Raw genomic sequence first — 27935 nt, forward strand, 5'->3', positions numbered from 1 at the left:
TTACAGAGGACAAAAGAAAATGATCAAAGACTTCATGTATGTGTTTGTTGGGTGAGTGAGCGAGGGTGCTAGAAGAATTTCAGGGCTGTCAGTGGAAAAGTGTGAGACTAGGATTGTTAAGAGGCCACAGCCAGGTCATTTCGGAATTTGTATGCCATGTTAAGATTTTGCTTTTTATCTTACAGATGCTGGGGAACCAGGTTTGTTTTCTGAAAATAAATTTTTATTGATTTCAGAGAGGAAGGAAGAGGGAGAGAGTAATAGAAACATCAGTGATGAGAGAGGATCATTGATCAGCTGCCTTCTGCCCTCCCCTCACTGGGGGTTGGGCCTGCAACCCAGGCATGTGCCCTCACCGAGACTCAAACCATGACCTCTTGACTCACAGGTTGACACTCAACCACTGAGCCACACAGGCCAGGTGCCAGGTCTTTTAAAAATTATTTTTATTATGTGGTATTTCGTGTCATTTAATTTACTTATTTATATCTTGCTCTGTTCCAGAAAGGATTATATTGTAGTAATGAGTTCTGAAGTACAGTGCCTAGTACATAGTACTTGCTTAGGACATATTTATTGCATGAAGTTGTTGAATAAATCCTCCATACATATTCTTTAGTTCAATCAGACTTAAATTTGATGTACAGTGGTTCTATCTACAACACTAAAACATTGGCAATAACCTAACCAGTCAATCCCATGGGGGAATGATTGCACAGGCCATTTATATAATAGCATTAATCATATGACAATTATGAGAACTGCATAAAAACAATTTGAGATGTATTTAAGTGAAAAATTTGAATAAACTATCTTTTCTTTAGAACTACTTAAAAGTATATATGCAATTGGAAAAGGCAACAATTAAAATCATTATTATATGGTAAAGAGATTAGGAGCATAATATTTTTTGTGGGTTTTTTTGGTTTTGTAAGTGGAAGTAACATTTATGGAGGGATAGATTGACTCCCTACAGCAGGGAAGGGGGCCCAAAGCAGTTGCCAGTGAAGCTTCTTTCTCTCAGATTTCAAAATCCCATGCCCTTAAGCTAGTCCTGGAAAGCGAGGGTTCCAAGAGAGTGAAAATCGGGTCAGTGTCCAGAGCTTCTGTTCCAGGTTGTAGCCAGGTATAGTTCAGTCTTTAAGCTAATTAAAGTCCTCTAGTCCATGTGTGGAGTCCCAGATGGCCATAAGCCACGTGGGCACAGGGGAGCCAGGAACCCAGTGTGCCAGAGAGCAACGAGCTATATTTGTTTTAACACAGAGATGGCGAATCATTTGAGCTCGGCGTGTTAGCATTTTGAAAAACCCTAACTTAACTCTGGGGCCGTGTCACATATAAAAAATTTTTGATATTTGCAACCATAGTAAAACAAAGATTTATATTTTTGATATTTATTTTATATATTTAAATGCCGTTTAACAAAGAAAAATCAACCAAAAAAATGAGTTCGCGTGTCACCTCTGACACGCGTGTCATAGGTTCACCATCACTGGTTTAGGATGACCTCATCTGTGACTTTTTTTTTTAAGAGGAAAAAGGAAGGCGGCGGGAGAGAGAGAAGCATCAACATGAGAGTGAAACATTGGTCTGCCTCCTGCACGCCCTACTGGGGATTGAGCCTGACCGGGAATCAAACCAGCAACCTTTCTGTGAATGGGACGATGCCCAACCAACTGAGCCACAACGGCCAGGGCTCATCTGTGACATTTTGAGGCGCTTAACAAGGATAGAAGAAGATGAACGAGGGTAGCAGAGTCATGATTCTCTTTTGGAACTAACTATACAATCACACAATAAATTGGTAATCAAGGCCGCAAAATTTTGCTGAAAAAAAATATAAAACAGGCATGAACAAGTACTTACTCTGGGCATAATAAAAATTATCTTTTAATAGAATACCCACAAAAAATCTCTTTTGTGTGAAATAAGACCTCTTACTGTACTTTGTAGTAGAAATAGATGTCATCATTAGCTATTAACCAACTGAAAGGTTGGGGATGTCTGACAATAATTTTATAGTAGATTTGATAGTTTTTTAAAGGCCATTTCTAGTTTGAGATGATAAAACCTTCCTCTTATCATATAAGACCAGGCTTTTATTTATTATAGAAGGACAGATACCTGCTTTATCTGAAAATCATATTTTAGATCATTAACATATAAGTTAAAAACAAATTTAGGACACATCTCTGTTTTAACCTACCAGATATTTTGTGTCTCTGATTCATCAAGACAGCATTTGTTCCACCTGTTTCTCATGTGCAGTCGTGTAGGTTCCAAGTGGCATTAACAAATAGATGTGTATTTGAGCTAGATCATTCTAGTGACTGTTGAGAATGATGTGAAGGAAAGACAACATTGGACATAGAAAGACCAGTCAGGAGATTTTACATTAATGGAGGTGTGAACAACTAGCCATAGCAGTGTATATAATCAGAATAGAGAAAAAAGAATGGATTAGGAAAATGTTTAGGATACAAAAGCCTAGTAATCTAATGATAAATAGATAAGGTATGAGGGGTGAGAGACTTGGGGGTGTTGGAATGACCAGTTGATATAACGAATGTAGAAGGAGCGTAGTTTGGGGGAAGTTGGGCGTGTTAAGTTGGGAGTGCCGCAGGAGCATTCAAGTTTGCTTCTGTAGCTGATGTTCAGTATGTAGTTCTGAAGCTCTAGGGAGAGATCTGGACCAAAGTTTTTAGACTGGGAAGAACAGTGAGCCAAGGAGAATAAGAATATCAATGATTCAGGGACAGGCAGAAGAAGAGGAACTCCTGGAGAGACTGAGAAGGGTTGGTCAGAGAACTTTTATTCAAACCAAAGCTTGTCCAGTGTTTCAGAAATCAATGGTGTAGCAAGTGCCAAATAAGAAGAGCAGTGCCTCTTCTCATCCTGTTCTTCTCTGCTCTGCCCCAGGGTTTGTTACCTCGAGGTGAGAAGCCCAACCCTTTGAGGCAAAAAAATGCCAAGGTGAACCAGCTCCTCAAGGTTTCCCTGCCAAAGCTTGCCAATGTTCAGCTTCTGGATACAGATGGGGGCTTCGTGCACTCGGACGGTGCCATCTCCTGCCACGACATGTTTGATTTTCTGCATCTCACAGGAGGGGGCTACGCAAAGATCTGCAAACCCCTCCATGAACTGATCATGCAATTGTTGGAGGAAACACCTGAGGAGAAGCAAACCACCATTGCCTGACTGGCTCCCATCAGTGTTCATTGCATCCCCGCTTCCTGAGATCAGTTATGTCACTGGTACTACGGAATCCTTCTCTTTCCTAAGGCACTTTGCGTTGTAGAATGTTCCTGGATGTTCATATCTAGTGTTTGAAAGGGAGGAGGGATTGAAACTGGTCCTGTACATAGGTTTGTTTGACACAGGAGAAAAATTAGTTAAGGAAGATGGTTGTTTAAATTCATTTGAAACCAGAAGGGGACTTTTTAGTTGTATGTGTGACACATTTATTGAATTATCACTGTTTTACCTAGAATGACATCAAGCCTAAGTACTGAACAAAGTGAAGATTCTTTTCTTGGCCTTTCTTTCTATGGATTATGTCATATATAATAATGATCAGAATCACACCTACTTGGCTTTACAACATGGTTTTTTCTAGTTTTTAAGGTTCATAATTTAGCCTTTTGTTTCTATTTTCCTTTATTCGTGTATTCTCAATGTTTTAACATATAACATCAGATTGGACATACTTGTCATTCAAATATGGGAGATGCTATAGTTACAAGTGGGTTTGTTCCACTGTTTTATCTTTCCCAGGCTTAGCAGTGAAGAATAGGTTTTGCCCCAATTGGGGAACTCTGTGGTGGGTATTATTTTTATGCTGCTGAATATCATGTCTGTAATAGACCCATGCATGCAGCCTTTGCTCCTTTCTTGGAGGGTCCTTGTTGATATTACCACGTTTAACACATTTCTTACCTAGGAGCTCTGTTGCTGGGTGTGTAAGTCCCCAGCCAGTTACTCTCATGATATTCTGATGTGTGGCTCATTCTTGTGTGGTGTTCTGTGCTAGAGTCTGTGTAGTGCTATCCAGATTCGGAGTGGTTTGTTCCGTTTGCTTTTCCCTTAGAACCTGCTACAGTTTCTTTCTTTCCTTTTTTTTCGCCCCCCCTTGGGTGTGTGTGTGGGGGAGAGGGGAAGGATCAGATCAGACCTCTTCTATTTTTCATTCCATAAGCCCTGACATTATTTCAAGTTTTGTAGTATCTTAAGGTGTATATTTTATTTTTGTATTGTCTTAGTTTTTAAATTATATGAATCCAGAAAAGTTTGGCCTTTTCTCATGCGGAAACAAGTGGAACTATTCTTCAGAATGAACATCCTACTTGATCCCCCCCTCCCCCATCTTAGGCTTGTTTAACTTTCAGGATTTTTTTCTTAATGAATCTTCTGAGAATTTCTTTCAAGAGAGCTCTTTATTAGATGGTTTGAGGTACAAGAACTGCCATTTTAAAACAATGGGACAATGGATGGTTTTTGTTCAGTAGACCTATGAAATGTATACAAACTGGATCTACAAACATATTTTAAACTGGACCAGGTAGATATTGAAGTAGCCCATCCAGATGTGCTCTGCAGTGATTTTGCTTAACATTCTGGTTTAGTAAGTAAGACGTATGTTTCATGTCTGCTTGCCAGGCAGATAGCAGTGCTGTGGGGGGTGGAGGAGGGGTGCTGATTGGTGCCGAGCCTGTCCTAGTTGAGGGATAGAGCTGGGGCTGATGTGTTCTTTTCTTGTCAAGCCTCTTGCTAGGAATTTTATTGTTTTTTGTCTTTTTAAGAAAAAAATACATACTTTTCTGAATGTATCATGTCTTCATTAACAAAAGAAAATACACATGGTGTTTACTAAACTTGTTTACTATTTTAAAATTTTCTTTTTATTTTTAGTATCCCAGGTTCTTGAATTTTTCAAGACAGATTTTTTTTTTCTTAGCTTGGGTAAAGTTCTAGGGAGAATAACTAATTAAGCCACAATTTTGTGTGTGAAAAGACAGTTTCCTTTCCAGGTCTTTTGATTGTCAGAGGGTGGGAGTCTGAGGGTGCTCCAGCAGCAGAGGATTCAGTCCCTGTGTGTGCTGGCCTCCAGCTCTTGTGCTCATGTGTACAGACCTGAGATAGCACTGCATTTTCTACTTACCGGATCTGTTCGAACAGTAGTATTTGAAACACTAGCCTCGTAAATAAAAGTCTGCCCCATTGCTACTGTGCAGATATTGAGTCCGCTTTCATTTCTTGCCAGCACTGCCTTAGGCAAAAAGTGTTCATCTAGGTGTCACCAAAAATGAATAATTATAAAGGCAGTGTTTATTAAAATACATTTCATTTTCAAAATTGAGCTATCAGCTGTTAAAGTTTATATATATTTTGGTGGGGATACCCTGTATTTTTCTTTCATCAACATCCAGGTTTGCTACAGTGACAGAACTTAATGTTTATTCTTTGGATATCTCTCTCTCTCTGTCCCTCTCCCTCTCCTTTTCCCTCGCCCTCTCCTTCTTCCTCCCTTCCCTCCCTCCCTCGTCTATATAAATTTAATGCACCGTCCAGGTGAAATGTCCTAGTTGTCATTATGATTAAGGGGCCAACTTTGCAGAGGTATTATTCTATTCCTCTGTCAGCAAATTTTAAGTCCTTTGTCCACCCATTCCTGCTACATTAAGTAGCAGCTGGTGATGACACTATAACGATTTCTGCGGTCGCATCTTGAATGTGGCTGGTGAAAGATGTACTGCCAGGGATGATCTGGGACCTGTTGTTTTGCTGCCATAATATTCTAGACTGTCATGGGCCTTTTTGGACTATATCTTTTGTCAAAAACCTGAACCCACACAAAACATCTGGAGTAGCTTATGCCCTGCTGTTACGAATTCTGTCTCATTGTTAAATTCCAAATTTCTTTATTTTTTCAGCCTAGTCGCTGTTTACAGTTGTCCGCTAAAGCCTGAAATATTGTTTGTGCTGTGGTGTATGAGCATTGCCAGTTTATATTTATTGCAGTGAAGAAACTGAAAACATTGAAATCGTGGGCATGTCCACGTCCTACGTCTGTGTGGGTGCATGTGGGAGAAGTGAGTTGGGGTCTCTTGAAAGGAGGCTTTTTGGAGTGGGACCTCCCAGCTTCTTGTTGGTGTTCCTGCTTGGGGATCACTGCTGCTAGCGGACTGGACCTCCCCGGCAAGTCTGTGATTCTGCTTTGGCAAAGTTTCATTGACCAGTGAACTCATTCTGTTGTAGTGCATATTTCAATATAAATGTAAACATTTCACTTAAACTTGCTGTCTTTCTGCTTCCTTTATCGTGTGAATGGAGAAAAGAAGGGATGGGGTTTTCCCTATCATCTCACAAGCCAATTGGATACTTAGATCTGCTTCTTTTCTGCGTGAATGCACCAAGCTGACCCTCGGATTAATCTCCTTTGGGGGGAAGGCTGATAGTGTGGGATGAACAGATACAAGGAATCCTAAGTAGATATATGGGAAAATTGTTAAAGAAAGTGTTTCAGATTTGTTAAGAATATCTGGCAGTTAAAAACAGAATTAACTTTTAAATGATTAATTGGTCTTTTGACTCTTTTTCTCATTTCAGTCTTTAGAATTTATTCACATTTAAATGTCTCAGCTTCTACTGTTTCTCCATTTCTCACACTAATAATCACCAGTTTTCTGTTTTACACTGGAATATTACATAATGTGACTATGGAGCCCAGGACAGGAAACTTGAACATGGACACAGTTCTCATCTACTTCCCTCGCCTCCCCAAACCGAAACGCCGGCCCCACATGCAGCCTCTTTAGAGCGTTATGACTAGAACAAGGTTCAGTTGCTCAACTGACCATCAGGCCTGTCCCGATGACTAACCACACCCACCCCAGCAGTAAGGACAGCAAATTGCTATGTCATATCATGTTCTTAGCGGCTGAATATGTCTGTGGTTTTTGTAACATTCACCTTTATCACTCAAGTGCAGCAATGCTATTGGTCACAATGGCCTACTCCTAGGAGAGGACACATTTTGGACACATTAAACTGAGGTGTTTTTGTTTTTCTGTTTGCCCTCCCCCCATATCTAATCACACCAAGTTCCTCCCACCCCAGAGACCTTGCCTTTGTGAGCAGTGGGAACGCAGCCTGCGTCCTGGGCTTTGTTGACTGTGCCCACACTCTCCCCTGTGAACCTCTTCCGTGGCGCGGCAGTGTGGTAGGAGGGAAAGCCCTTGCCACATCTACTTGGGAAAAACTGACAAAACCAGCAGGAGAGTCCATCTACTTTTCCCCAGCCGTGATGGGTAACATTTTGTTTTTTTAATCCTCACCCAAGGACATGCTTGGAGAGAGAGAGAGAAAAACATCGATGTGATAGAGAAACATCGATATGTTGCCTTCTGCACACACCCCTACTGGGGATCGAACCTGCAATCCAGGTATGTGTCCTGACGGGGAATTGGACCAGCAACCTTTTGGTGTTGCTCATGCTATTTAGCCACACTTCCTGGGCTGATGGGTGAAATCTTAACTCAGCTACATATTTTTTCATAGTCACAAAGCAAAGACCTTAAATGTTTCGCTAAACAGTCTTGTTTTTTAATATTTTTAATTTGTTTTCCTTAGGAAGGGAGAGGGAGAAACATTAATAAGAAAGAGAAACATTGATCACTTGCCTCCCTTACAGTCCCTTAACAGGCCGAAGCAGTGACCTTTCAGTGCACAGGACAGGATGACCCTCCACCAACTGAGCCATACTGGCCAGGGCCATCGTCCTTTTTTTGGCTTGGTGTTATGTTATACCTCTTGCATTTTGCTTACTAGCTGGTTTATTTTAGTTTAACTCAGCACATCAAAATACAGGGTGGGGCAAAAGTAGATTTATAGGTGTTCCTGTGGAAAATAATACAATCTATATAAAAGGCTAAGTGACCATCTGACTGGTAGCTATGATATGCAGTGACCACCAAGGGGCAGATGCTCAATACAGGAGCTACTGAGCTGCCGGACCTGGCAGCTGTAGTTCTCTGGTGACACACCCAGGAACCAGAAAGGAGGGAGCCCAATTCCAGGGTACGTCACCTGAAAACTGCCTTCTCGAAATCCAGGACCCCTCGGGGGATGTCGGAGAGCTGGTTTCAGCCCAATCCCCACCTGCCAGAGGGACCCCGCTCACTCTGCAAACGCTCTTCGAGCCCCAGCGCCGCCCCAGGTGCAGCTGGCTGGGGAGGAACCACATGAAGCTGGTCCCAGGGCGTGTCCAGCCTGTCTTGCCCAGTCCCGCCCAGCCAGCCGGCCGCCACCTAATTAATTTCCTCTCAATGTGCACGAATTCGTGCACCGGGGCACTAGTGATCAATAAAAGTACAAGAGTAAACTTGCTTGAACTCATTGTAAACCTACTTTTGTGCTACCCTGTATGTATCCAAAAAGACTAAATAGAAATATATTTTACACACTGATCAAGCTTCAACAGCATACCTATAAAGAATTCATGACTCAGTATATTGCAGCATGCTCATTGATAACCACTGATAGCCCAAGATATTAAATATAATGTCCTCTCCATGACCTGGCCCTTCAGTTCATATCTTCCCACCCCTTACTTGGAACTTCCTTGCCAATAGTATTGAACTTTGAATATGCCTTTGCCCCAGAGATTCCCCCCCTGTCTGGAATATGCTCCTCCTACTCATCTTTTAAGAATCCCTCAGGGACACCTCCTGGAGTGTTTTCTGATTTCTCTTTCCAGCCCTGATCTGTACTAGTAGGTCTCATCCCTGAGTTCCCATAATAGCTTGTGTAAATCTTTTTTTCTTTCTTTTTTTTTTTTTACTATGCTTTTATTGATTTTAGAGAGAGAGGGAGAGGGGATAGAGAGGTAGAAATGTCGATGGGCTGCTTCCTACATACCCCTATTGGGGATTGAGCCCACATCCTGGGCACATGCCCTGACCGGGAATCAATCCAGGGACCTCTTGGTTCATGGGTCAACACTCAACCGGCCGGGCCTTGTGTAAATCTTTTCTCATGGAACTTACCACTCTGTATTATATGCTTATCTATTTATATTGCTAGATAATGAATTCCGTAAGAACAGAGAATGGCCCACCGTTGTGGCTTAGTGGTTGAGCGTCGACCCATGAACTAGGAGGTTAAGGTTTGATTCCTGGTCAGGGCACATGCCTGGGTTTTGGGATCAATCCCCAATCTGGGGAGTTCGGGAGGGGAGGCAGCCGATCAATGATTCTCTCTCGTTATTGATGTTTCTGTCTCTCCCTCTCCCTTCCTCTCTCTGAAATAATAAAAACATTTTTTTAAAGGAACAGAATGTGTTTTAAGCATCTTTGTGTTCCCAGCACCTAGCTTAGTAATTAGTACAAACTAGGCACTGAATAAATGAATTACTAGGGGATTTTTTTGTTCATGCTCTTCTAGCCAGTAACTGTCAGAAATGAAACTGGAATACAAATTTTGACTACAGTTTCTGCCTTTTCAATGGTACCATGCTTCTGCTTGTGAGAAACAATCAACATTTTTGCTAGTGATAAATAAGGGCAAACAAAATTCACTTGAGAATAACAAAAAAGGTGCAGTACAGACCTATTACAAAAATTTTTGAGACATTTTCTGGAATTCTTCAAGTATCACTAGACCGAATTAATAAAGATAGTTTTATAGGAAAAGTGAAGCTAGAAGAAAAAGCTCAGCTGGTTCAGAGGAACAAAGGTATTGTGAATGAGAAAATAACCGCGGGGAAGGCTGAGGCCCAGTGAAACACACGGGAAGCTACGGGATGTGGCTTGTATCTGAGCGTGAAGAGGGGATTCTCTTTATTATGGAGAACAACTTTGAATAAACTAGGCAGCTGCACATGATCTTTATTTATTTATTTATTTGTTTATTTTTGTTAACCCTCACCTGAGGCTATTTTTCCATTGATTTTTAGAGGGAGTGGAAGGGAGGAGAGCCACATCAATGTGAGAGAGACATGGATTGGTTGCCTCCTGCACCTTTCCCTGACCAGGGCCTGGATCAAGCCTGCAACTGAGGTATATGCCCTTTGACCAGAATCAAGCTCTAGACCCTTCATTCAGGGGCCGCCGTTCTATCCACTGAGCCAAGCTGCTAGGGCTGCACATGATCTTCAGATACAACCAGAGAGGAGTAGTACCTAAAAGGCTCTCAGCTGCACCTGATTCTTAGCTAGAGACCCACCCTTGCTTGAAACAGGAGGATGGCAGGCTCACTGTTACCAGTGATCTTTGGAGACACAGATTGAGTTGATCAATTATTTATCTGCTTGTTTTCAGCAACCTGATGACCAGCCTCATTTTCTGGAAAGCTCTGATGTTGGTTCCATGACATGGCCACAGGGTGCAGGTGCAGGGCCTGCATCTATTTCCTGGTCTGGATGGGGAAATGGAAAGTGGCTGAATACCTCTGGCAGAAAGTCGTGCCCATTTAGTCAAAACTGCTCTCTCTTGACTCATCTCCTACTCTGGACAGTAGTTCAGGATGATGAATGCCACCAAGTCCAGCTCTGCTCTGTGGCATTTAGGACAGTGGAGATGAGACATGGCTCCTGAAGGCTCAGGAAGTGTGATTTGCCTGGCTGATGTGGCTCAGTGGGTGAGCATCGACCCAGGAACAGAGAGATCACGGTTTGATTCCATGTCAAGGCATATGCCTGGGTTGCGGGCTCCATCCCCAAGGAGGGGCATGCAGGAGGCAGCCAATAAACTAAAATAAATTTTTAATAAAAAGTTTGATTTGCCTAAGATGTGCAATGCAGGGCTTTAAACCCACACCTTTCTGATAAAGTCCTTTTTCCATAATTCCATGAAGCTGTGTGACATGTTTGAGACCTTATCCCCAGAAAGAGTTTACTCTGTCTCTTCAGCTGATTCCCAATCTATATGCATCCAGTGTGCACAGCTCTTGAAGGGAAGATACAAGGGCAGCCTGGGAAAAGTGACCTTGCAGGACGGGAGGGAGTGCTGGCCTCTCGCTGCCAGGGCTGCCTGTGTCCAGGGTATTTTTTAAAGTGCGGTTTGATTCTGCCCCCCCACCCACAAGCATAGCCACTCCCTAACCCCCAGGGTCCTAAATGATTGATGGGATGCAGCTAACCCGTGTACTGTGATGCTTACTGTCCCCTGCTCTTCCTGCCGCCTGCAGGTCGCTTAACTGTACACCTGACCCAGGGGAAGCTTTTCTTGCTGTCCTCTTGCTCCAACCTTGAAATCCTGTGGCTTAGAATGGAGCCAGGCCCATGCAAAGCTGGGAACCTTGTCAGCTGCCTGCTGAATGCTCCCATTTCCTAGGTCCTTTCTCTACCCCGGCTGGGAAGGACGGCCCACAAGGAATAGAAGAAAGTTGCCTGAGCCTTGTGACCCACCCTGCCCCCTCCACCAGGGCTGGCATTGGGCGTTTTACATAATGTGGGAGAAGGCAGTAGCTTGGACCTGCACAGAAGGCCAAGGACCTTCCTGAGGCCTTGCCTTCCCTTTGAGGCGGAGCACTGCCCTTTTATGTTGATGCTACAGGCAACAAAAAGGCTTTCTCTCCACTCAGGGCTGCCAGACCTCAGAAAGGGCCTATTCACAACTGGGTTGCTTGCTGTTCCCTGCGTGGGGGGTGGGACAGCCAGGCCGAAGAAAGGTCTATCCACTTGAGAACAGGAAGAAAATCCTGGGTTGCTGCCCTCCTATCTGAATACTCATGGTGCTGAGGATTCAAAGGTAAAGGTTAGGATGTTGAGATTTTGCAAAAGGGAAGGATCCCTTCTGGATTTATTTGAATGAACTCCCAAGATACTGCCAGGAGAAAGGGGACAAACAAAAATATTGATAGTTCACAATTGTTTGGCCCCAAAGCAGTGGTTCTCAGAATTCACTGTGCATAGCAAACTTCCGGAGTGCTTGCTAAAAATGCAGTTGCATGGGCTCCACCCCCAGAAACTGATTCAATAACTGTAAGTAGTGTCTGGGTTTGCAGTATAAACAGGCCTAGAGGCACATTTTGTTAGAAAAGCCTAAGAGATAGACTTGGAATGCTTCTCCCCAGGTTCCCCACCCCCAGCCTGGGCTTATTCAATGTGGTCACGGCACCAACCATCCTATAGCAGAGACTCTGTTCTCACAGCTCCCAGGAAAGTTCCAGGCACATGATAGACAGGTTACATCAGGCTGAGTGGTGTGCGTCTTTCTGAGCGTTCCAGGTGTACTGGCGAGATGGGGGGCAAGTGAAGGAGAGTAGAGTCCAGTTGGGATATAGAAGTCTTACACTGACTCTCCAAACTGGGCTGCAGGCTGCATGGAGGGCTCCTTATGACGCCTCTTTACTCTGAGGGCCCTCCAATTCAGGTCCCTAGATGTGCTGGGAAGGGTGCTGGACCAAGGCTCAGGAGACGGCGCTAGGGAGCTACTCATGAGCTGTCCTTTTCCAGGCTTTACCCTACATTCCTGTAAAATGAGGGGTTGGCCCAGGTGTCTGCTCAGGTTCTTAGGTCTGACTTTCTAAGTTTCTTTAGCCCCTGCAGCTTGCTTCTGGGTAGGGCCAGTGCTAATTCTCCCATTTCATATGTTTAAAGGAAAATAAATGTACTGTGGCCACCTCTGGAGTTGTCAGACGCCCTGCTAAAGCCACCTGGGCCAGTGGTTTCTCAGAGTTCTCTCATTCAAGATTCCAACAGCCTCACCCTTGCCCCCACCTTACTAGCTGGGCACTGTTCCAACGAGGACTATTTTACCTTATGACCACTATTTCTGCACTAAATATTGAATGACACCTACAATGTGCCAGTCACTGTTCTAATTTTTCTTTGGGAGGGGTACTTTGCTATTCAAAGATAATCATTGCTAAATTTTATGCATTTTCTATGCATGCCTATGTATTTGGAAACCATACTACTTATATAGTATCATATTGTGAATTATCTACTTACATGTCAAAGTCTTACACATCATTTTGATGGCTTCATGATAATAGTGCATTTAACCACTCCCGCATTACGGACACTTAAGGTGTTTCCTTTATGCTTTATATTATAAATAGCACTATGATAAGGGTAGCTGCCCACACATTTTATCTGTATTTCCTTACTATAGAATCCCAGAAATGGAATTCCTGGGTCAAAGAATATAAAGCTCTTTACGCTTCTTGAAACACAGTGCCAAAATATTTTGTAGAAAAGTTTATACCGAAAGTCACTATCTTGCCACGAGCTTTGCAGCTGCCTCAGTGGAGAAGAGAAAGCCCCGCGGGCATGAAGGCGTCTCCGGAACTGCGACCGCTGCGTGGGAGGGCAGGTTGCACCGTCCCCTCCTGCAGTCAGTCTGTCTCCATTCCCCTCCGCCGTCAAGGCGACCGTCCTGTTTCCTGATTCTCTGAGTTCTTCCTAAGATTCCAGCAGGGAAAAATGGCCCGGGGTGGACGACGTTAGTGGTCATGGCAGCGGTCTTGGGAGTGGGGAACCCCATCCCTAAGTTTGAGCAAAGAGAATTGTTAAAAGACTCCAACACCTGGAGATCTTTCTATCCAAAGTGAGCTTCCGGGGAAGGGCAGGGTAGCGTAAGAAGAGGCCGGAACAGAAAAGGAATCCACCGAAGACCTCCAGCTGGAGTTGTTCGGCCCCTTTAAGGCGCAATCCGGAACCTGGCCCTTTAAATCTGTGTCAGTTTCCCCTGACGTCACCGGCGGGCCGCCAGCCCGGCTGTTTACCGCTTCGCGGCGCCGCACGCCGTCCCCAGTTCCGGGCGCGGCGCCGCGGGGCCCGCCTGCCCTTAAAGGGCCCGCACTCCGGGCCACTCGCCGGGCGGCGTGGCGTCGGGTGACTACCGCCCCCGCCCCGGCCTCCTCCCTTCGTGGCCGCCTGCCGCCGGCTTCCGCCCTCCCGCCTCCGTCCGGCGTCTCCGGACTCCCAGCAACCGGCCGTCCCTCGCTCCCCCGGCGGGCGCCACGGGGTCTCCGAGCCGCGCTCAGCCCCGCGCGACCCGGCCTCCCGCGGCCCGGCTCCTCCCCGCCTCCCGCCCCGCCCGCCGGTGCCCAGGCAGCGCCGCGGCGGCCCGGGAGGGACGTTTCCTAATCTCGGCCGGGGTTAAAGTTCTGGTCCTGGGGCGATGGTGGAGGCTGCGGCCGGAGCCGCGACCTGTCCCCGAGGAGTCCTGCCCGCCGCCGCCCTGCCGGGGCCATGTTCGCCCTGCGCCTGCCCCTCCTGGCGCTCCTGGCGGCGTCGGTCCACGGCCACCTGGGGCTGCTGGGGCCCAAGAACGTGTCGCAGAAGGACGCCGAGTTCGAGCACCTCTACGTGGACGAGGTCAACAGCGAGCTGGTCAACATCTACACCTTCAACCACACGGTGACCCGCAACCGGGTGAGGGCCGCCCCTCCCCCCCGGCCCGCACCCCCTGCCCCGCTCCGCAGCTGGGAGCCCGGCGACCAGCCCTCCTCGGCCGCCGAGGCTTCTCGGAGGCCCCCCCGGACGGGTCTCAAGTTGTGTCGTCCCCCGCTCCCCGCCCGCCCTCCTGCCCCCGGATGCGGTCTGAGCGGAGCCGGCCGCCCTGCCCCGCGACCGGCACCCGGCAGCCCCGCGGGGTCGGTGCCGAGGGAGGAGCGGGCTGGCCCAGGGCTGGGCCCGAGACCCGGGGAGGCGGCGGCCGGTGAAGGGCAGGGGGCGTGAGCCGGCAGCTCCGGCGGGCGGAGGCGGGAGGGCTGTCCCGGTGGGGACGCGGCGGCCGACCTCGCTCCGTCCTGCCCCGGGGCCGGGCAGGGCGGGACGGGCGGGGAGGGAGGGAGAGCTGACATGCGGGGACTTCTCCTGCCTCGTTCCTGGGGAGCAGGGGCGCGGAGCCGGGGCCCTGAGTTGTTTTCAGGGGGGAGGCCTTTGGACCTGCCTGGGGGCTGGGTGACCCCCCGAGGAAGGCTGCCCTCGGGCTTGGGCTTCAGCGTCCAGACAAGACCCACGGGATTTACTTCGTCTCCTACTTTCCCTTAAACTCCCGCCGTCTCCATCCTTCCCCGCGTCGCCCCGCTGAGCGTGTCTGCTTTGTATGGAGGAAGTTGAGGCTCAGAGGTGGGAAGGCACCTCCCCAGCCCCGCCCCGTGGGCTGAGCCGGGACAGTTTCCTTTCCTGGCTTTCAGCAGCCCCTGTGTCCGCTGCCCCGGTGCTGATGCGTGGGGAGTGGGAGCTTCTGGCTCACCAGGAAGAAAGTGGAGAAGCATTTTTTGCTCCCCCGTGTCCGTGTGTGCGCATGTGCGTGTGTGTGCGCGCGCGTGTGTGTGCGTGTGCGCGCATGTACACACACGTGTGGCATCCCATGGGCATGGACAGGAATGAGGCACCGGAGGTGCCCAAGATCTCCGTGCGTTTCCTGGTGGGAAGTGAGGCCCTGCAGTCGCTCAGGTCCTGTGCCCGGCTGGGACCTGCCGCCCAGGAGCTCGCCTCTTCCACAGCCTCCTGCGGCGGCATCAGCCCCTGCAGAGGGGCTGCCCTGGCAGAAGAAGGGGCGTGGCGAGCGCCCAGCCTGACCGGGATGGGGATAGAGTCTCTGAGGCTCTGAGTGCGGGTGGCAGCGGTGGTCCCCTCCCTCCGCTGAGGCATCTCCGTCTCCCTGCAGACGGAAGGGGTGCGTGTGTCCGTGAACGTCCTCGGCAAGCAGAAGGGGGCGCCCTTGCTGTTCGTGGTCCGCCAGAAGGAGGCCGTGGTGTCCTTCCAGGTGCCCCTCATCCTGCGAGGGCTGTGAGTAGGACCTGGGGATCGGGGCTGGGGAGGCCCAGGTGAGGCCTTGCCTAGAGCCTCACCCACGTCCTTCTCTGGGGCCTCTGACCACCCAGGAGCCCCTCTGCTTCTCTTCTCCGTCCCCAGACCAGGAGGCTGGTCAATGGCATGAGGCATGTCAGCCTGGTGGGGCAGGGGTAGGGGTGGCAGAGAGCCAGTGTGGAGGAATGGGGCCTTGTTCCTCTGCAGTCACGTGCCAGCTGGGACAGTAGTCACGTCCCGACTCTGCTTTGGGTCATAGGTTTCAGCGCAAGTACCTCTACCAGAAGGTGGAGCGAACGCTGTGTCAGCCCCCCACCAAGAATGAGTCTGAGGTCCAGTTCTTCTACGTGGATGTGTCCACCCTGTCGCCGGTCAACTCCAGGTACCAGCTCCAGGTCAGCCGAATGGACGACTTCGTGCTCAGGTCTGTAGGGGAGAGCGAGGGGATGGTGGGACTGGCCTCCTTCCTCAGCTCTGAGGGTGACCGTGGGGGCTCTTCTCTGCCCTACAGGACCGGGGAGCTCTTTAGCTTCAATACAACAGCAGCGCAGCCTCAGGTAGGGTCCCCTGTTGACTGCCCCTTGAGAGAATAAATGGGGAAGTGGAAGGTGGGAGTGGCTGGTGGTCTTCTGGGAGTTCCACGTTGGCTGGACTCGCCCTGGAGAGTCTGGAAGCAGAGGCTCTGGCCCAAAGGTGGTAACGGGAGGCAGCACGGCAAGTGGGAGACGGGGTCTGTGCCCTCTCTCCCGCCGGCCTTGGGCCCTGTCCAGAGTGCCCAGCTGATGTCAACAGGAGGGTGTCCACAAAAGGGGGCTGCTGAGAGTCAAGGCCTCTCACACGATCCCCTTCTAGAGGGCAGAGGGGCATCCTTCTGAGACGGCTCACCCTGTGCCCTCCCTCCACCCTCAGTACTTCAAGTACGAGTTTCCGGAGGGAGTAGACTCAGTGATTGTCAAGGTGACCTCGAACAAGGCCTTCCCCTGCTCGGTCATCTCTATCCAGGATGTCCTGGTAAGTGGCCTGCCTTCGTACACTCCCCCCGTGGTAGTAGGGCTGCTGCCGAGAGGGGACACGGCCCAGGTCCCTGCATCTGCTGCCCCCTCTGCAGTGCCCTGTCTATGACCTGGACAACAATGTGGCCTTCATCGGCATGTACCAGACTATGACCAAGAAGGCAGCCATCACTGTGCAGGTAGGGACGCACATGGGCCGGCGAGAGGTGGCTGGGGATTGGCTTTCCAGACCCTGCTCCTTTCCCCTTGCCCCCTCCTCCCCTCCCCACAAAACTGAGTCTCGGCCCACTGGTCCCTGAGACTTGGGGTCGAAGCAGAATCCCAGCTGCCTTTGGGGACAGGAAAGAGCAGCATGCCCTTCTGGCTGTCGTGGCCACTCATTCACTGCGAGGAAAGCAAGGAGAGGAAAGGGCCTCGCTGAAGCTTTGTGCTTGCACTTGGCGAGGGCGGAACCGACGCCGGCGCAGGGAGGGACGCCATGTGTTGTGACATTCAGTCATGTAGCTGCCAGAGGCATTGTGGCCCTCCACTTCCCCTGCCAACGCCCAACTTTTAATGGGGCACCCCTGGGCTCCGTGATAGGGGGACACGCATTTGCTCGCCCGGCTTTGGGCTCAGGCTTTGGGATCAGATAATCGTGGCTCTACCCCTTACTGGCAGCATGACCCTAAGCTAACTTCCGAGCCTGCCCAGCAGCGATAACGGTGATACTGTCTCATTAGGACCTTTGGGAGGATGGAGTAAAATAACACACAAAGAGAGGTTAGCATAATTTCTGGCCCAAAGAAGGAATTTCAGAAAAGGATGGTGCTGATGATGACATTGATGATCCCATGACGATGGTGATGATGATGTCATCGTCATCACCCTGCAGCGCAAAGACTTCCCCAGTAACAGCTTCTACGTGGTGGTGGTGGTGAAGACGGAAGACCAGGCCTGCGGGGGCTCCCTGCCCTTCTACCCTTTTGTGGAAGGTAGCTCTGTGCCCCGGGCCTGGCTGGAGGGGGAGGACTTGGCCCCTTCCTGGGAGGCAGAGGAGCCGGCCCGTGGGATACCGGTGTTCGGCCCCAGACTCCCGGGGCTGGTCCCACCAGCTCTAGCTAAGCTTTAGGCAGCTCTTTGTTTGCCAGTTTGACATTTTACTTCCAGATGAACCGGTTGATCAAGGGCACCGCCAGAAAACTCTGTCCGTGCTGGTGTCTCGCGCAGTCACATGTGAGTGTGGGTGAAGGTTTGACTGGCCTGCGGCTCTGCCTCTCGGCCCTAGGGTAGGAAGGGGGATGAGGCCTACTCAGCCAGGCTACCGGGTGGGAAGGGGCCGTGTTCTTGGTGGGCTTCGTGATGGGAGGCCTGAGGTGAGCCCCAGTAAAACTTGGTGCCGAGTCCATGACTAAAGAGCAACGAGCTGGGTCTGGTTTTCTCTGTGCCACTTAGCAGCAGGGCAATCTCGTTGGGCCTCCGTTTCCCTATCTCTGTAACGGGTAATAGGATCTGTCCCTGTGATCTCACTAAGTTGTGAAGTTTAGTGCAAAATTGGTAGGAAGAACCGGCCTCTTAGTCATGCTCAGTAAATATTTACTTAGCGATGGAACGGGCCCTTTGTAATGAGAAAGTGGGAGATAAAAGCATCAGGTGGGGTGGGAGGGAAGACGCTGCCTCTCCTATGCGGATTCTTTATTCAGCAAATATTTGTGGAGCACATCTGTGTGCCAGGTGCTCCAGCTGCGTCCCTGGGGAGCGCCTGTCTAGAGGACAGGAGCCGCTGCTGCGAGGGCCGTGGGGGCAGGAGGGCCGGGTCCTAGAGGATCCCTGCTGTGTGCTGAAGGTTAAGTCCTGGTGGAGTTTTGAGGAAGAAGGAGAGGGGAGAGTTCCTGCAGAGGGAGCAACAGGAGCGCAGGAGGAACCGAGGCAGGGTTTGGCGGCGTTGGGGAGCGGCCAGTTGGGCACACTGGCTGGGCCTTAGCATTTGAGGGGAGAAGTGGTGAGAGGTTCACTGGGCCCTGGGCGCCGTGATTGGTGTGCTCGGCGTCCTGCTTCCTTCCAACAGCTGAGGCCTACGTGGCTGGGATGCTCTTTTGCCTGGGCATCTTCCTCTCCTTCTACCTGCTGACCATCCTCCTGGCCTGCTGGGAGAACTGGAGGTAAGGAGCAACTGCTGGGTCCTCTGCTCTGGGGCACAGGGGGTGGGGTTTGGGGAGATGGCCTGGCACGGTCTGAGCCCCCAGGGTAGAAGAAAGCAGCCCCTGTTAGGTCTGTGGTCCAGGGGCCTCTCTGGAAACCAGCCCCTGCTCTCGACCTTTCCAAGCAGGGAGACTCTCACCTTGCTTTCCAGCCTAGGAAGAGCCATAGGACCATGAATGAAGGACAGGGTCATGGGGTGGGGAGGGTGGAGGGACCCTGTCCTGCCCCTCAGGTTTGCCTCTGGGTTCTGTCCCTGCAGGCAGAGGAAGAAGACCCTGCTGCTGGCGGTGGACCGAGCCTGCCCAGAAAGCGGTACTGGAGGGCCTGGGTGGGAGGGCAGAGTGCTGTGTGTTTTGGGGGGTGGCTCCCTCGGGGTTGGAGGCGCTGTCTGCGGGCTTCCGGATATCCAGGTTGGGAGTGACACTGCCGTGGGGCTGGAGCACTGCCTGCCGTCCCCGCCTCGCTCGTCTAAGGCTGCCACCTGACCATTCTCGGGCCAGCTGCACTGGGTCTGCCGCAGACACGGGGGCTCACATCTCGGGGATTATTAACCTTTCACTCTCTCTTCCTTTCTGCCATTCCTCTCTTTCTGTCCTCCCTCCTGTTTGGGACCTTTCCTCTCAGCTTCTCTCCTTGGTAAGCAGAGGGGCTGGAGCCCAGAGTGGGAGAGGGGCACAGGGTGCTGGGGGCCTGGCAGGCATGCTGTCCCTCCTCGCTGCTAGCAGTTGAGGCACATCTGTTCCTTGGTATCTCTCTTCATGGAGGACAAGGGTGGCGAGGTTCCCACTGGGGACACACATGGGAGGAGGGCGAGGTGGGAGGCGGTGGGAGTGAGCTGTGCTTGCTGGGGCTGGTGCTTGTTCTTTGCTGCTGCCATGGCTCCTCTGTGTCTCTTCTCCATGGCTTTTGGCCTCTCTGCTCCCAGGGCTAAGGGGACCTTGATGTCTCCTTGCAGGTCACCCTCGGGTCCTAGCTGACCCCTTCCCTGGCAGCTCCCCCTATGATGGTTACAACTATGGCTCCTTCGGTATGTATCAGTGCCAGCAACTGCTGGCCACTCCCAGCCTCGTCTCCCGAGGAGGCTGCCTCCCCATGGGGCAAGTGGGGGCCAGCCTCCTCAGAGCCCGGCTCCGCCCTGCCTGAGGCCTGTGCTCACCAGTTACTGTTCTGCAGAGAATTGTTCCGGGTCCACCGAGGGTCTGGTTGACAGCATGGACACCGCGGACCTCTCCTACACTTACCAGGGTGAGTGGGCCAGGCGGTGCGGTGACACCTGGACACCTGTCGGTGGGCGGTCGCCTCTCTGCCAGACGCTGGGGCCGGGAAGGGCCTGCTGTCTCCCCCCATCTCCCTCCTCGGCCATTCCTCCTGGGCTCCCCTTCCCTGGTAACTCTCCTTTCCTTTGAAGGGCACGACCAGTTCAAGCGGCGCCTTCCCTTTGGCCAGATGCGGCAGCTGTGCATTGCCATGGGTAGATGTGGGGAGGGGAGGAGCTGCTCTGCCAATCAGCTCTGCCGGGCGGCGCCCTGGCCCTGGCTGGGGCGAGGAAGCAGCTTTGCGCATGGCCCCCTCTAATGCCCATGCTTGCCAGCTCTGTGTGTTCTGAGATGAGCAGGCCTGGTGGGCTGGCACCCCTCCCCCGGCCAGATGTCCTGTTTGCTGTCACGTTTGCCAGCACCTGGCTCCCTGGCCTTGGCTAGGGCCTTGGGCAGGGGCGCATGTCCTGGCCTCGGGGCCTTGGTCAAGCAGGGACCACGGGAGGGAGCTGCGGGGGCACAGGACAGGCTGAAGCCGCCTCGGACCCTCGGGCCCACTGGTCTTCACCCAGTGCCTCCTCAGAACCCACTCGGCTGGGCGCCTTCTAATCAGCATGACTTCTGCCAGATTTAGTCCTGCTGCTTGGGGCTGGGGCTGGGGCTGCTCAGCGTCCTGGCCTGGGAGCCTCCGCTCAGCGAGGGGCAGGCTGGCGCATGCCTAGGTAGTGGCCTCTGCAGAGCCCACGCTGGTTCCCCCAAGGACTTAGGAGTACTTGGTACCTCCCCCAGGGCCTGAGCCCACCACGACCTCCGCTCTGAGCCCAGTTTGCCTCTTCCCTCTGCCTAGAAATTGTGACAATTGCCCAGGTGGGTGGGGATGGACCCTGAGCTCTGTGCCCACTGGGAACCCCTCCTGCCTGCTCTCCCCAGACCGCCCCCTGGACCCTGTGGGCACGCGGCCACGGCTGGACTCCATGAGCTCCGTGGAGGAGGAGGACTATGACACGCTGACTGACATCGAATCCGACAAGAACGTCATTCGCACCAAGGTCAGTCAGGCATTCGCTCCAGGTCTGTCATTCACACCAAGGTCTGGCGCCCGGGTGGTCCTGCTCAGGGCTCCTGAGGCAGGGAGAGTTCCTGTGCAGCCCAGGAGGTCTCCCCCTGGGGCGAGACAGATTCTGGCTCAGCCAGCTCTTCTGGGCTGCTGGGCCAGCAGGAGCAGGCGGCCCAGAACCCTGCCCATCGGTGTCAGCCCTTCTTGTGCTCTCTTCCCTGGTGCGGGGAGGGGCTCACTCCAGCTTCTCCCCAGCAATACCTCTGTGTGGCCGACCTGGCACGCAAGGACAAGCGTGTTCTGCGCAAGAAGTACCAGATCTACTTCTGGTGAGTGGAGGGCTGAATGGCTTCCCTTTACGTGGGGTGGGGTGGCCTTGGGCCCTTCCGCCTCACCGCCGTCTCTCTCAGGAACATCGCCACCATCGCTGTCTTCTATGCGCTCCCGGTGGTGCAGCTGGTGATCACCTACCAGACGGTGAGGAGGGGCTGGCTCCCCGGGCGGGAGCAAGCATAGGGCTGAGGTCGCCGGGACTGGGTTCAAACCCCGGCTTTCACCAGCTGGCTGACCTTGAGCCAGTCACTTAACCTCCCTGAGCATCAGTTTATTCATCTGAAAAATGGGGACAGCACAGTCCCAGTGATGGCTTCCCCCCAGGTTTTGCAAGGATTGGTGGGATGCAAGTCCCTTCCCTTTTCCCTGTACTTCAGTCAGAACTTAGTCACCGTCACACCCAGGGGGTCAGCCACCCCCGAGAGGGTCGACAGTGACTGTCACAAAGAGGACTGCCTGGGGTACCTGTGCACACACCTGCTGGCCTTGGGGGCACTTCCTGTCCGTGGTGGGGTGGGGTGGGGTGGGGTGGCCCCTGCTGGCGCCTGGCTCTTCCTCCCCAGGGCATGGGGCTGAGCTTGGTGCCATAGCAGCCCCTCCTCCCCCTCCTGCAGGTGGTGAATGTCACAGGGAATCAGGACATCTGCTACTACAACTTCCTCTGCGCCCACCCACTGGGCAACCTCAGGTAGGACCTTCTTGGGAGGCCAGTGGTGGCCGGGAAGGGGCAGGCTCCGTGTGCCTGCCTGGACGGGGAGAGGCTGAGGCCTGTGTCCTGTGTGCCCCTCCTAGCGCTTTCAACAACATCCTCAGCAACCTGGGGTACATCCTGCTGGGGCTGCTCTTCCTGCTCATCATCCTGCAGCGGGAGATCAACCACAACCGGGCCCTGCTGCGCAACGACCTCTACGCCCTGGTGGGAGCCTGCGGCCTGGCTGCCCCGCCCGCCCTCCCTACTCCCCGCTGCCCACAGCCTGCTCCTCTCAGGAGCTCCCTCTTGCAGGTCCCTTCCTGCCTCACCTCCTCTCTCCTCCCCCCCGCCCCCCAGGAGTGTGGAATCCCCAAACACTTTGGCCTGTTCTACGCCATGGGCACAGCCCTCATGATGGAGGGCCTGCTGAGCGCCTGCTACCACGTCTGCCCCAACTATACCAACTTCCAGTTTGGTGAGTGGGGCTGAACCCAGAGCGGGGACCTGCCCGTGTCGCCACCGTCCCCGTCGCCCAGGGTCCCCGGGCGCAGCAGCTGCAGGGGAACAGTGTGGCGCCCCTTCCTTGGTTTGTGACCTTCCTTCAGAACACGGATATCATTGCAATGTGGTCCCTGACGGGAAGTCAGACTGTGGGTGACAGCCAGTTGGGGGCAGAGGTGTGGGGGGGACAGCGAAGGAACCAGAGGGCCAGCTCCAGCCCGCCACCAGCTGGCTCTGTGGCCTGGGGCGGGGTGGGCGCTCTCGCACTCTGGTTGTGGGGGCCGGGGGTCCTTGTGGAGGCTCGGTAGTGGTGCTACAGCTCATGGGGGCTTCCTCACTGCAGACACGTCATTCATGTACATGATCGCCGGGCTCTGCATGCTCAAGCTCTACCAGAAGCGGCACCCGGACATCAACGCCAGCGCCTACAGCGCCTACGCATGCCTGGCCGTGGTCATCTTCTTCTCGGTGCTGGGCGTGGTGAGGCCTGAACCAGCTATGTGCCTGCACGCGCACACGTGCCCCCTCTCCTCTCTCTCCATTCTCCACCCCCCCCTCCTCCCTCTCTATCCTCTCCATCCCCTCTCTCCTCCCTCTTCCCCCTCCCTCCTCCCTCTCCATCCTCTCCACCCCCTCCCTCTCCTCCCTCTCCACCCCCTCCCTCCTCCCTTTCCACCCCCTCTCTCTCCTCCCTCTCCTCCCTCTCCATCCTCTCCATCCCCTCTCTCCTCCCTCTCCACCCTCTCCATCATCTCTACCTCCTGCAGCAGAGCATTGCTCCTTCCCTGACCCACAGGGGGCCCTGCACCTCCCGTCTCCCCCAACTCCTCCAGCGGGAGGCTCGGCTGGGGAGCAGCTTCCTTCGTGCCCCTCAGCTTTACCCTTGACACCGGCAGGTCTTCGGCAAAGGGAACACGGCGTTCTGGATCGTCTTCTCAGTCATCCACATCGTCGCCACCCTGCTCCTCAGCATACAGCTCTATTACATGGGCCGCTGGAAGCTGGGTGAGGGCAGGGGCGGGGATGGGGCCTCCAGGGTGAGGGGCTGTGGCCTGGGTCTGCCCTCTCACTGGGCCTGGAGGACTCCCCGGGTGAGGAATTCGATGAGGCCTCGCACAGCGGTGGCCTCAAAGGCCCTGGTCCCCTCAGCGGGCGCAGCCGGGCCTGAGAAAGAAGCTTCTCTCTTGCAGACTCGGGGATCTGCCGCCGCATCCTCCACGTGCTCTACACGGACTGCATCCGGCAGTGCAGCGGGCCCCTCTACGTGGTACCTGCCTGCTCCCCAGCCCCCTTCCTCCATCTACTCTCTTCCCTCCAGGAGCGGGGGAGGCGGGGGCAAAGCCGAGGCCCAGGGGGCGGGGACCGACCTGGGCCTTCTCCCCTCTCAGCCCGTCTCTGCTTCCCTCTAGGACCGCATGGTGCTGCTGGTCATGGGCAACATCATCAACTGGTCGCTGTGAGTCTGGCCACTGTCTGCGGCAGCTGGCGGGTGGGCACTGAGACCTTTGGGTGTGAGAAATGGGGGCTGACGAGAGGTGTGGGCACTGGGGTTCTAGAGTCCTCTGTAGCCGCTGAGCCAGCCCCCGGTTAGCGTGAGACTCGGAGTAGGATTGAGAGCAGGCCCTCCTGGCCCGGCCGCCCCTGCCTCACCAGCTCCCTCCCTCTGGCCAGGGCTGCCTATGGACTCATCATGCGCCCCAATGATTTTGCCTCCTACCTGTTGGCCATCGGCATCTGCAACCTGCTTCTCTACTTTGCCTTCTACATCATCATGAAGGTGAGGAGCTGAGCCTGCGCTGCCCCTGCTCAGCCTCCAGGGGGAGATGGCTGAGACCGTCTTCCTGCCCACCTGTCTGTGCCAGCGAGGTTTGCGGGGGGCGTGGCTCACGCCCTTGCAAGTGTCCCCCGGGAACCAGCCTGGTCCTAAGGGCTACTTGGAGAGCACCGGCATGTTCTAAGAGGCCCAGGGAACTAGCACTTCAGTGCAGAGGGGTGAGGAGGCGGGGCCCACTGAGTCTGCGCCGTCCAGTATGAGAGGAGCTCCCGCACAGAGGGCCGCCTGGCCAGGGCGCTGCCAGCACAGGGTCCTGGGCACAGGGAGGCCCAGCAGGGTGGCCATCGGCGGTGAGGACCCCGCTGCTCGTGTGGGGCAGGCTGAGCTGTGTAATGGACGGGGCGCATCTGGGCAGCCAGGAGAGGGGTGAGGAGTGGCCCTCAAGCTGCTCTCCCCACCCCCCCACCCCCCCCCAGCTCCGGAGCGGGGAGAGGATCAAGCTCATCCCTCTGCTCTGCATCGTCTGCACCTCCGTGGTCTGGGGCTTCGCGCTCTTCTTCTTCTTCCAGGGACTCAGCACCTGGCAGGTGAGCGGGCCCCCTGCTGGGGGCGGGGAGTCACCCACAGGCTCATCCAGAGTGGCCGGCCGGCCCGCAGCAGCACTTCACTTCCCGGCAGCTTTCGTGTTCAGTCCTCCTGCCAGTGAACCTGCGTGGTGTCCCCTGGGCCTGTGGGGCAGCTGAGGCCAGGGGCCCAGGGACCTGTCCGGGGAGCGGTTGTCTTCTACCTCCAGGGCACCTGCCGTGGGGCAGGCTTCAGTCCTGTAACTGAGTCGAGTCTGGTTTGGGCTCTGCCTTCGAGGCGCTAATCGTCTAGTTGAGGAGGGGCTGCAGCTCCTGGCAGGATGGCAGGGCAGGCACGGAAGGGCAGAGGGCAGGCCCCGGGAGCGAGGGTCCAGGAAAACTGCCTGCAAGAGGCAGGTCTTGCTCTTGGCCTTGAGGACCCTGGTGATGCGGAAGGCCCTGTGTCCGAGACGCCGTGACCCGTGACCGGGGTGGTGGTGCAGAGGCAGAACTAGGTGGGAGGTGCGAGAGCCAGGTGAGGACTGGCTCTCGGGGCGGGGCAAGGCCTCGGTCCTCCCTGTGGCCTGAGCCCAGGCACCCGGAGGCCCAGCTGGTGTGTGTGGGAAAAGAAGTTACAGACCTGGGTGCGCAGCCACTGTCGCTGCCCGCGGACAGGGCTATGTCACCTGACAGCTGGGCTTTGGAAAGAAAAGGAGCCTGGAGGGCCCTGGAGGCTGATGAGGGCGACGGGTCCCACACGGACTGAGTTAGGCCCAGCGCCTCCAGCTCTTCACCCTCTGCTCCTAGACCAAGGGAGGAGAATCTGAGGGGGGAGGTCGAGTGGAGTGGCGAGGAGAGGCAAAGCAGGGAGGCAGCTGTAAGGGGCGCCGGGTCTTAGATGTAGGAGATGAGGGCGAGGGGTGAGGCGGGGAGAAAGCGCTGTCCCCCCAGGGCCGCATCAGCAGGCAGCTCTCCCTGTTCCTGCCCAGAAAACGCCGGCCGAGTCGAGGGAGCACAATCGGGACTGCATCCTCCTCGACTTCTTTGATGACCATGACATCTGGCACTTCCTCTCCTCCATCGCCATGTTCGGGTCGTTCCTGGTACAGGAGCCTCTGGACGCCGGGAGGGAGGTGGGTGCAGGCTCCCTGTGCTGTGCCTGACTCAGCTGCCCCCGCAGGTGTTGCTGACACTGGACGATGACCTGGACACTGTGCAGCGGGACAAGATCTACGTCTTCTAGCCGAGCCACCGCGCTTCACTCCGGGCCGCGCTCCTCTGCCTCCCTGCCCAGTGCAGCGGCTGTGGGATCCCACGGCCCGGCCAGGCTTGGCCCCGGACAGTCACAGGCCGGCCTTGAGCCTTGCAGCTGCCCCTGCCGGGGAGGAGGCCCACTCCCCTGGAACTCCAAATGTTGGCCAAATTGCTGCTTTCTTATCAGTGTTGGCACCTTCCAAGGCCCCTGTCCTTGGCTCTCCGTTTGTCCCTCTGCAGGAAAAGGGGGAGTGCTGCCCCGCCCATCTCCTGCCTCAGATCCCACCTGTCCTGCCCTTCTCCTCCGCCGGGAGCCCAGTGCCCGGCGCCTCAGTCTGGGCCTGATTCTCTGGCCTGTACCAGGGCCCCGCGGCTCTTTGGGGTTGTACCTCGCTGCCATCACTGCCCACTCTAGTCGGCCAGATAGAAGGGGCGTAGGATTTGGGGGACTGGCCAGCTGGTGCCAGGCTTATGGTGCTAAGACCTGCCAAGGGCCCTGCGTCTCTGTGGCAGTGAGGGTCAGCTCATGCGTGAGAACTGCCTTTGACCTGAGGCCTGGATTCCGAGGCCACTTCCTGTTCCATCAGCCCCAGACTGATGCGAGCACCAGGTTTGGAAAGAAAAAGCAACTCACCCTCATCCTTTTTCTGGCCAGGCCCTCAGCCCTGCCAAGCCCCAGCTGGGGGCATTAGTGCCATTGACATTGCCCAAGAAGTCGGGGGCCATGGAGGGAGGGTACGAAGAGCCCGGCCCACCTGCCTCCTGCGCCGTCGCAGGAGCCCAGTGCCTATCGTAGAAGGGGCTCGAGGAGGGCCATGACCTTTCCCTCTGCCCCCGCTCCAGTCTTGCTCTGGGCCCAGGGCTAGCTCGTTTCCGTCCAGTCGTCAGCCAAGGCCTGTGTTGGTCACACACGTGCATGTGACACCTTGGAGTTTACACTGAATGAACCCAGCTCTGGGTACCCTGGCTGCTCTGGTCCTGGGCCCCCTTTGCCCTCCCTGGTCCGTTCCAGATGCCAGGGCTGGGGAGTTGGGCCAGGCCCTGCCTTGAGATGGGAATGTGTTTGTGCAGCCGCCCTGGGCTGGGAGAGGAGGTGGGTCGGGTCTTTTCAGAGCTCCGTTTACTGTCTGTCTCCAGCTGTGGTTGCACTTGTTTTCTATGAATGAGTCTGCATTCGATTAAAGAAACAACAGACGCAGTTCTTGGACCCTGATTGCCCCCCTTTCTGGTTGTAGATGTGAGAGGGATGGAGCATGGCCATTGTTCTCCAGTGCTGGTCCCGGGCCAGGGGGAACCAGGGGGACCAGTTCCTTGACTCCTGTCCTTCCTCTCCTTGCAGAAGTGGTGTGAACTCAGTAAATGTTGGCGAGGGGCCTGCTTCATGCCAGAAGCATAGGGTAGAGCATAGGGGAGTGAATAAGCCTTTGCCACACTGTCTCACCTGAGATGCCCACCCTTCCTGGCAAACCACAGCAACCTGTGCCCGCCTGGCCCCCCACAGCCCCAGGGCTGCAGGCAGTGCTTCCTGGCCTGTGGTCAAGGCTGG

The 27935-nt window shown here is 53.9% G+C and overlaps 2 protein-coding genes across 6 annotated transcripts in view; both read left to right on the forward strand.

The window, feature by feature from the left end:
* The window catches only part of PAFAH1B2 (platelet activating factor acetylhydrolase 1b catalytic subunit 2), a 31906-nt gene extending 25614 nt beyond the window's left edge, over window positions 1-6292 (forward strand). For 2 of the 4 annotated variants that reach the window (XM_070426110.1, XM_070426109.1), the window contains exon 6: window positions 2920-6292. In XM_070426110.1, coding sequence (XP_070282211.1) covers window positions 2920-3198 — 279 coding nt within the window. In that variant the 3' untranslated portion in view covers window positions 3199-6292. The other 2 variants (XM_070426113.1, XM_070426111.1) reach the window with 2 other exon arrangements.
* A 7759-nt stretch (window positions 6293-14051) lies between these two features.
* SIDT2 (SID1 transmembrane family member 2) lies at window positions 14052-27587 on the forward strand. 2 transcript variants are annotated; one of them, XM_070426107.1, is made up of 27 exons: window positions 14052-14380; window positions 15624-15745; window positions 16026-16190; window positions 16278-16323; window positions 16676-16777; window positions 16875-16958; window positions 17654-17753; window positions 17929-17994; window positions 18827-18920; window positions 19220-19272; window positions 19916-19987; window positions 20134-20205; window positions 20369-20431; window positions 21147-21265; window positions 21529-21602; window positions 21684-21750; window positions 22221-22294; window positions 22399-22522; window positions 22655-22772; window positions 23142-23278; window positions 23695-23803; window positions 23989-24065; window positions 24208-24254; window positions 24470-24575; window positions 25049-25159; window positions 26125-26238; window positions 26316-27587. In XM_070426107.1, the coding sequence occupies exons 1-27, from the start codon at window positions 14198-14200 to the stop codon at window positions 26376-26378; spliced, it is 2562 nt and encodes an 853-aa protein (XP_070282208.1). In that variant the 5' UTR covers window positions 14052-14197; the 3' UTR covers window positions 26379-27587. The 2 variants fall into 2 exon arrangements, with proteins under 2 accessions (XP_070282208.1, XP_070282209.1); XM_070426108.1 differs by lacking the exon at window positions 20369-20431.
* The last annotated feature ends 348 nt before the right edge of the window (window positions 27588-27935 follow it).

The sequence above is a fragment of the Myotis yumanensis genome, unplaced genomic scaffold (assembly GCF_028538775.1).
Source record: "Myotis yumanensis isolate MYYU_CA2020_CCGP unplaced genomic scaffold, mMyoYum1.0.hap1 SCAF_10, whole genome shotgun sequence".
Lineage (NCBI taxonomy): Eukaryota > Metazoa > Chordata > Mammalia > Chiroptera > Vespertilionidae > Myotis > Myotis yumanensis.

Coding starts and splice junctions, on each gene's coding strand:
- SIDT2 (XM_070426107.1), top strand. CDS start 14,198: ATGTTCGCCCTGCGCCTGCCCCTCCTGGCGCTCCTGGCGGCGTCGGTC. Junction 21,751..22,220: donor TGGTGATCACCTACCAGACG/GTGAGGAGGGGC, acceptor CCCCTCCTGCAG/GTGGTGAATGTCACAGGGAA. Junction 24,066..24,207: donor GCAGCGGGCCCCTCTACGTG/GTACCTGCCTGC, acceptor GCTTCCCTCTAG/GACCGCATGGTGCTGCTGGT.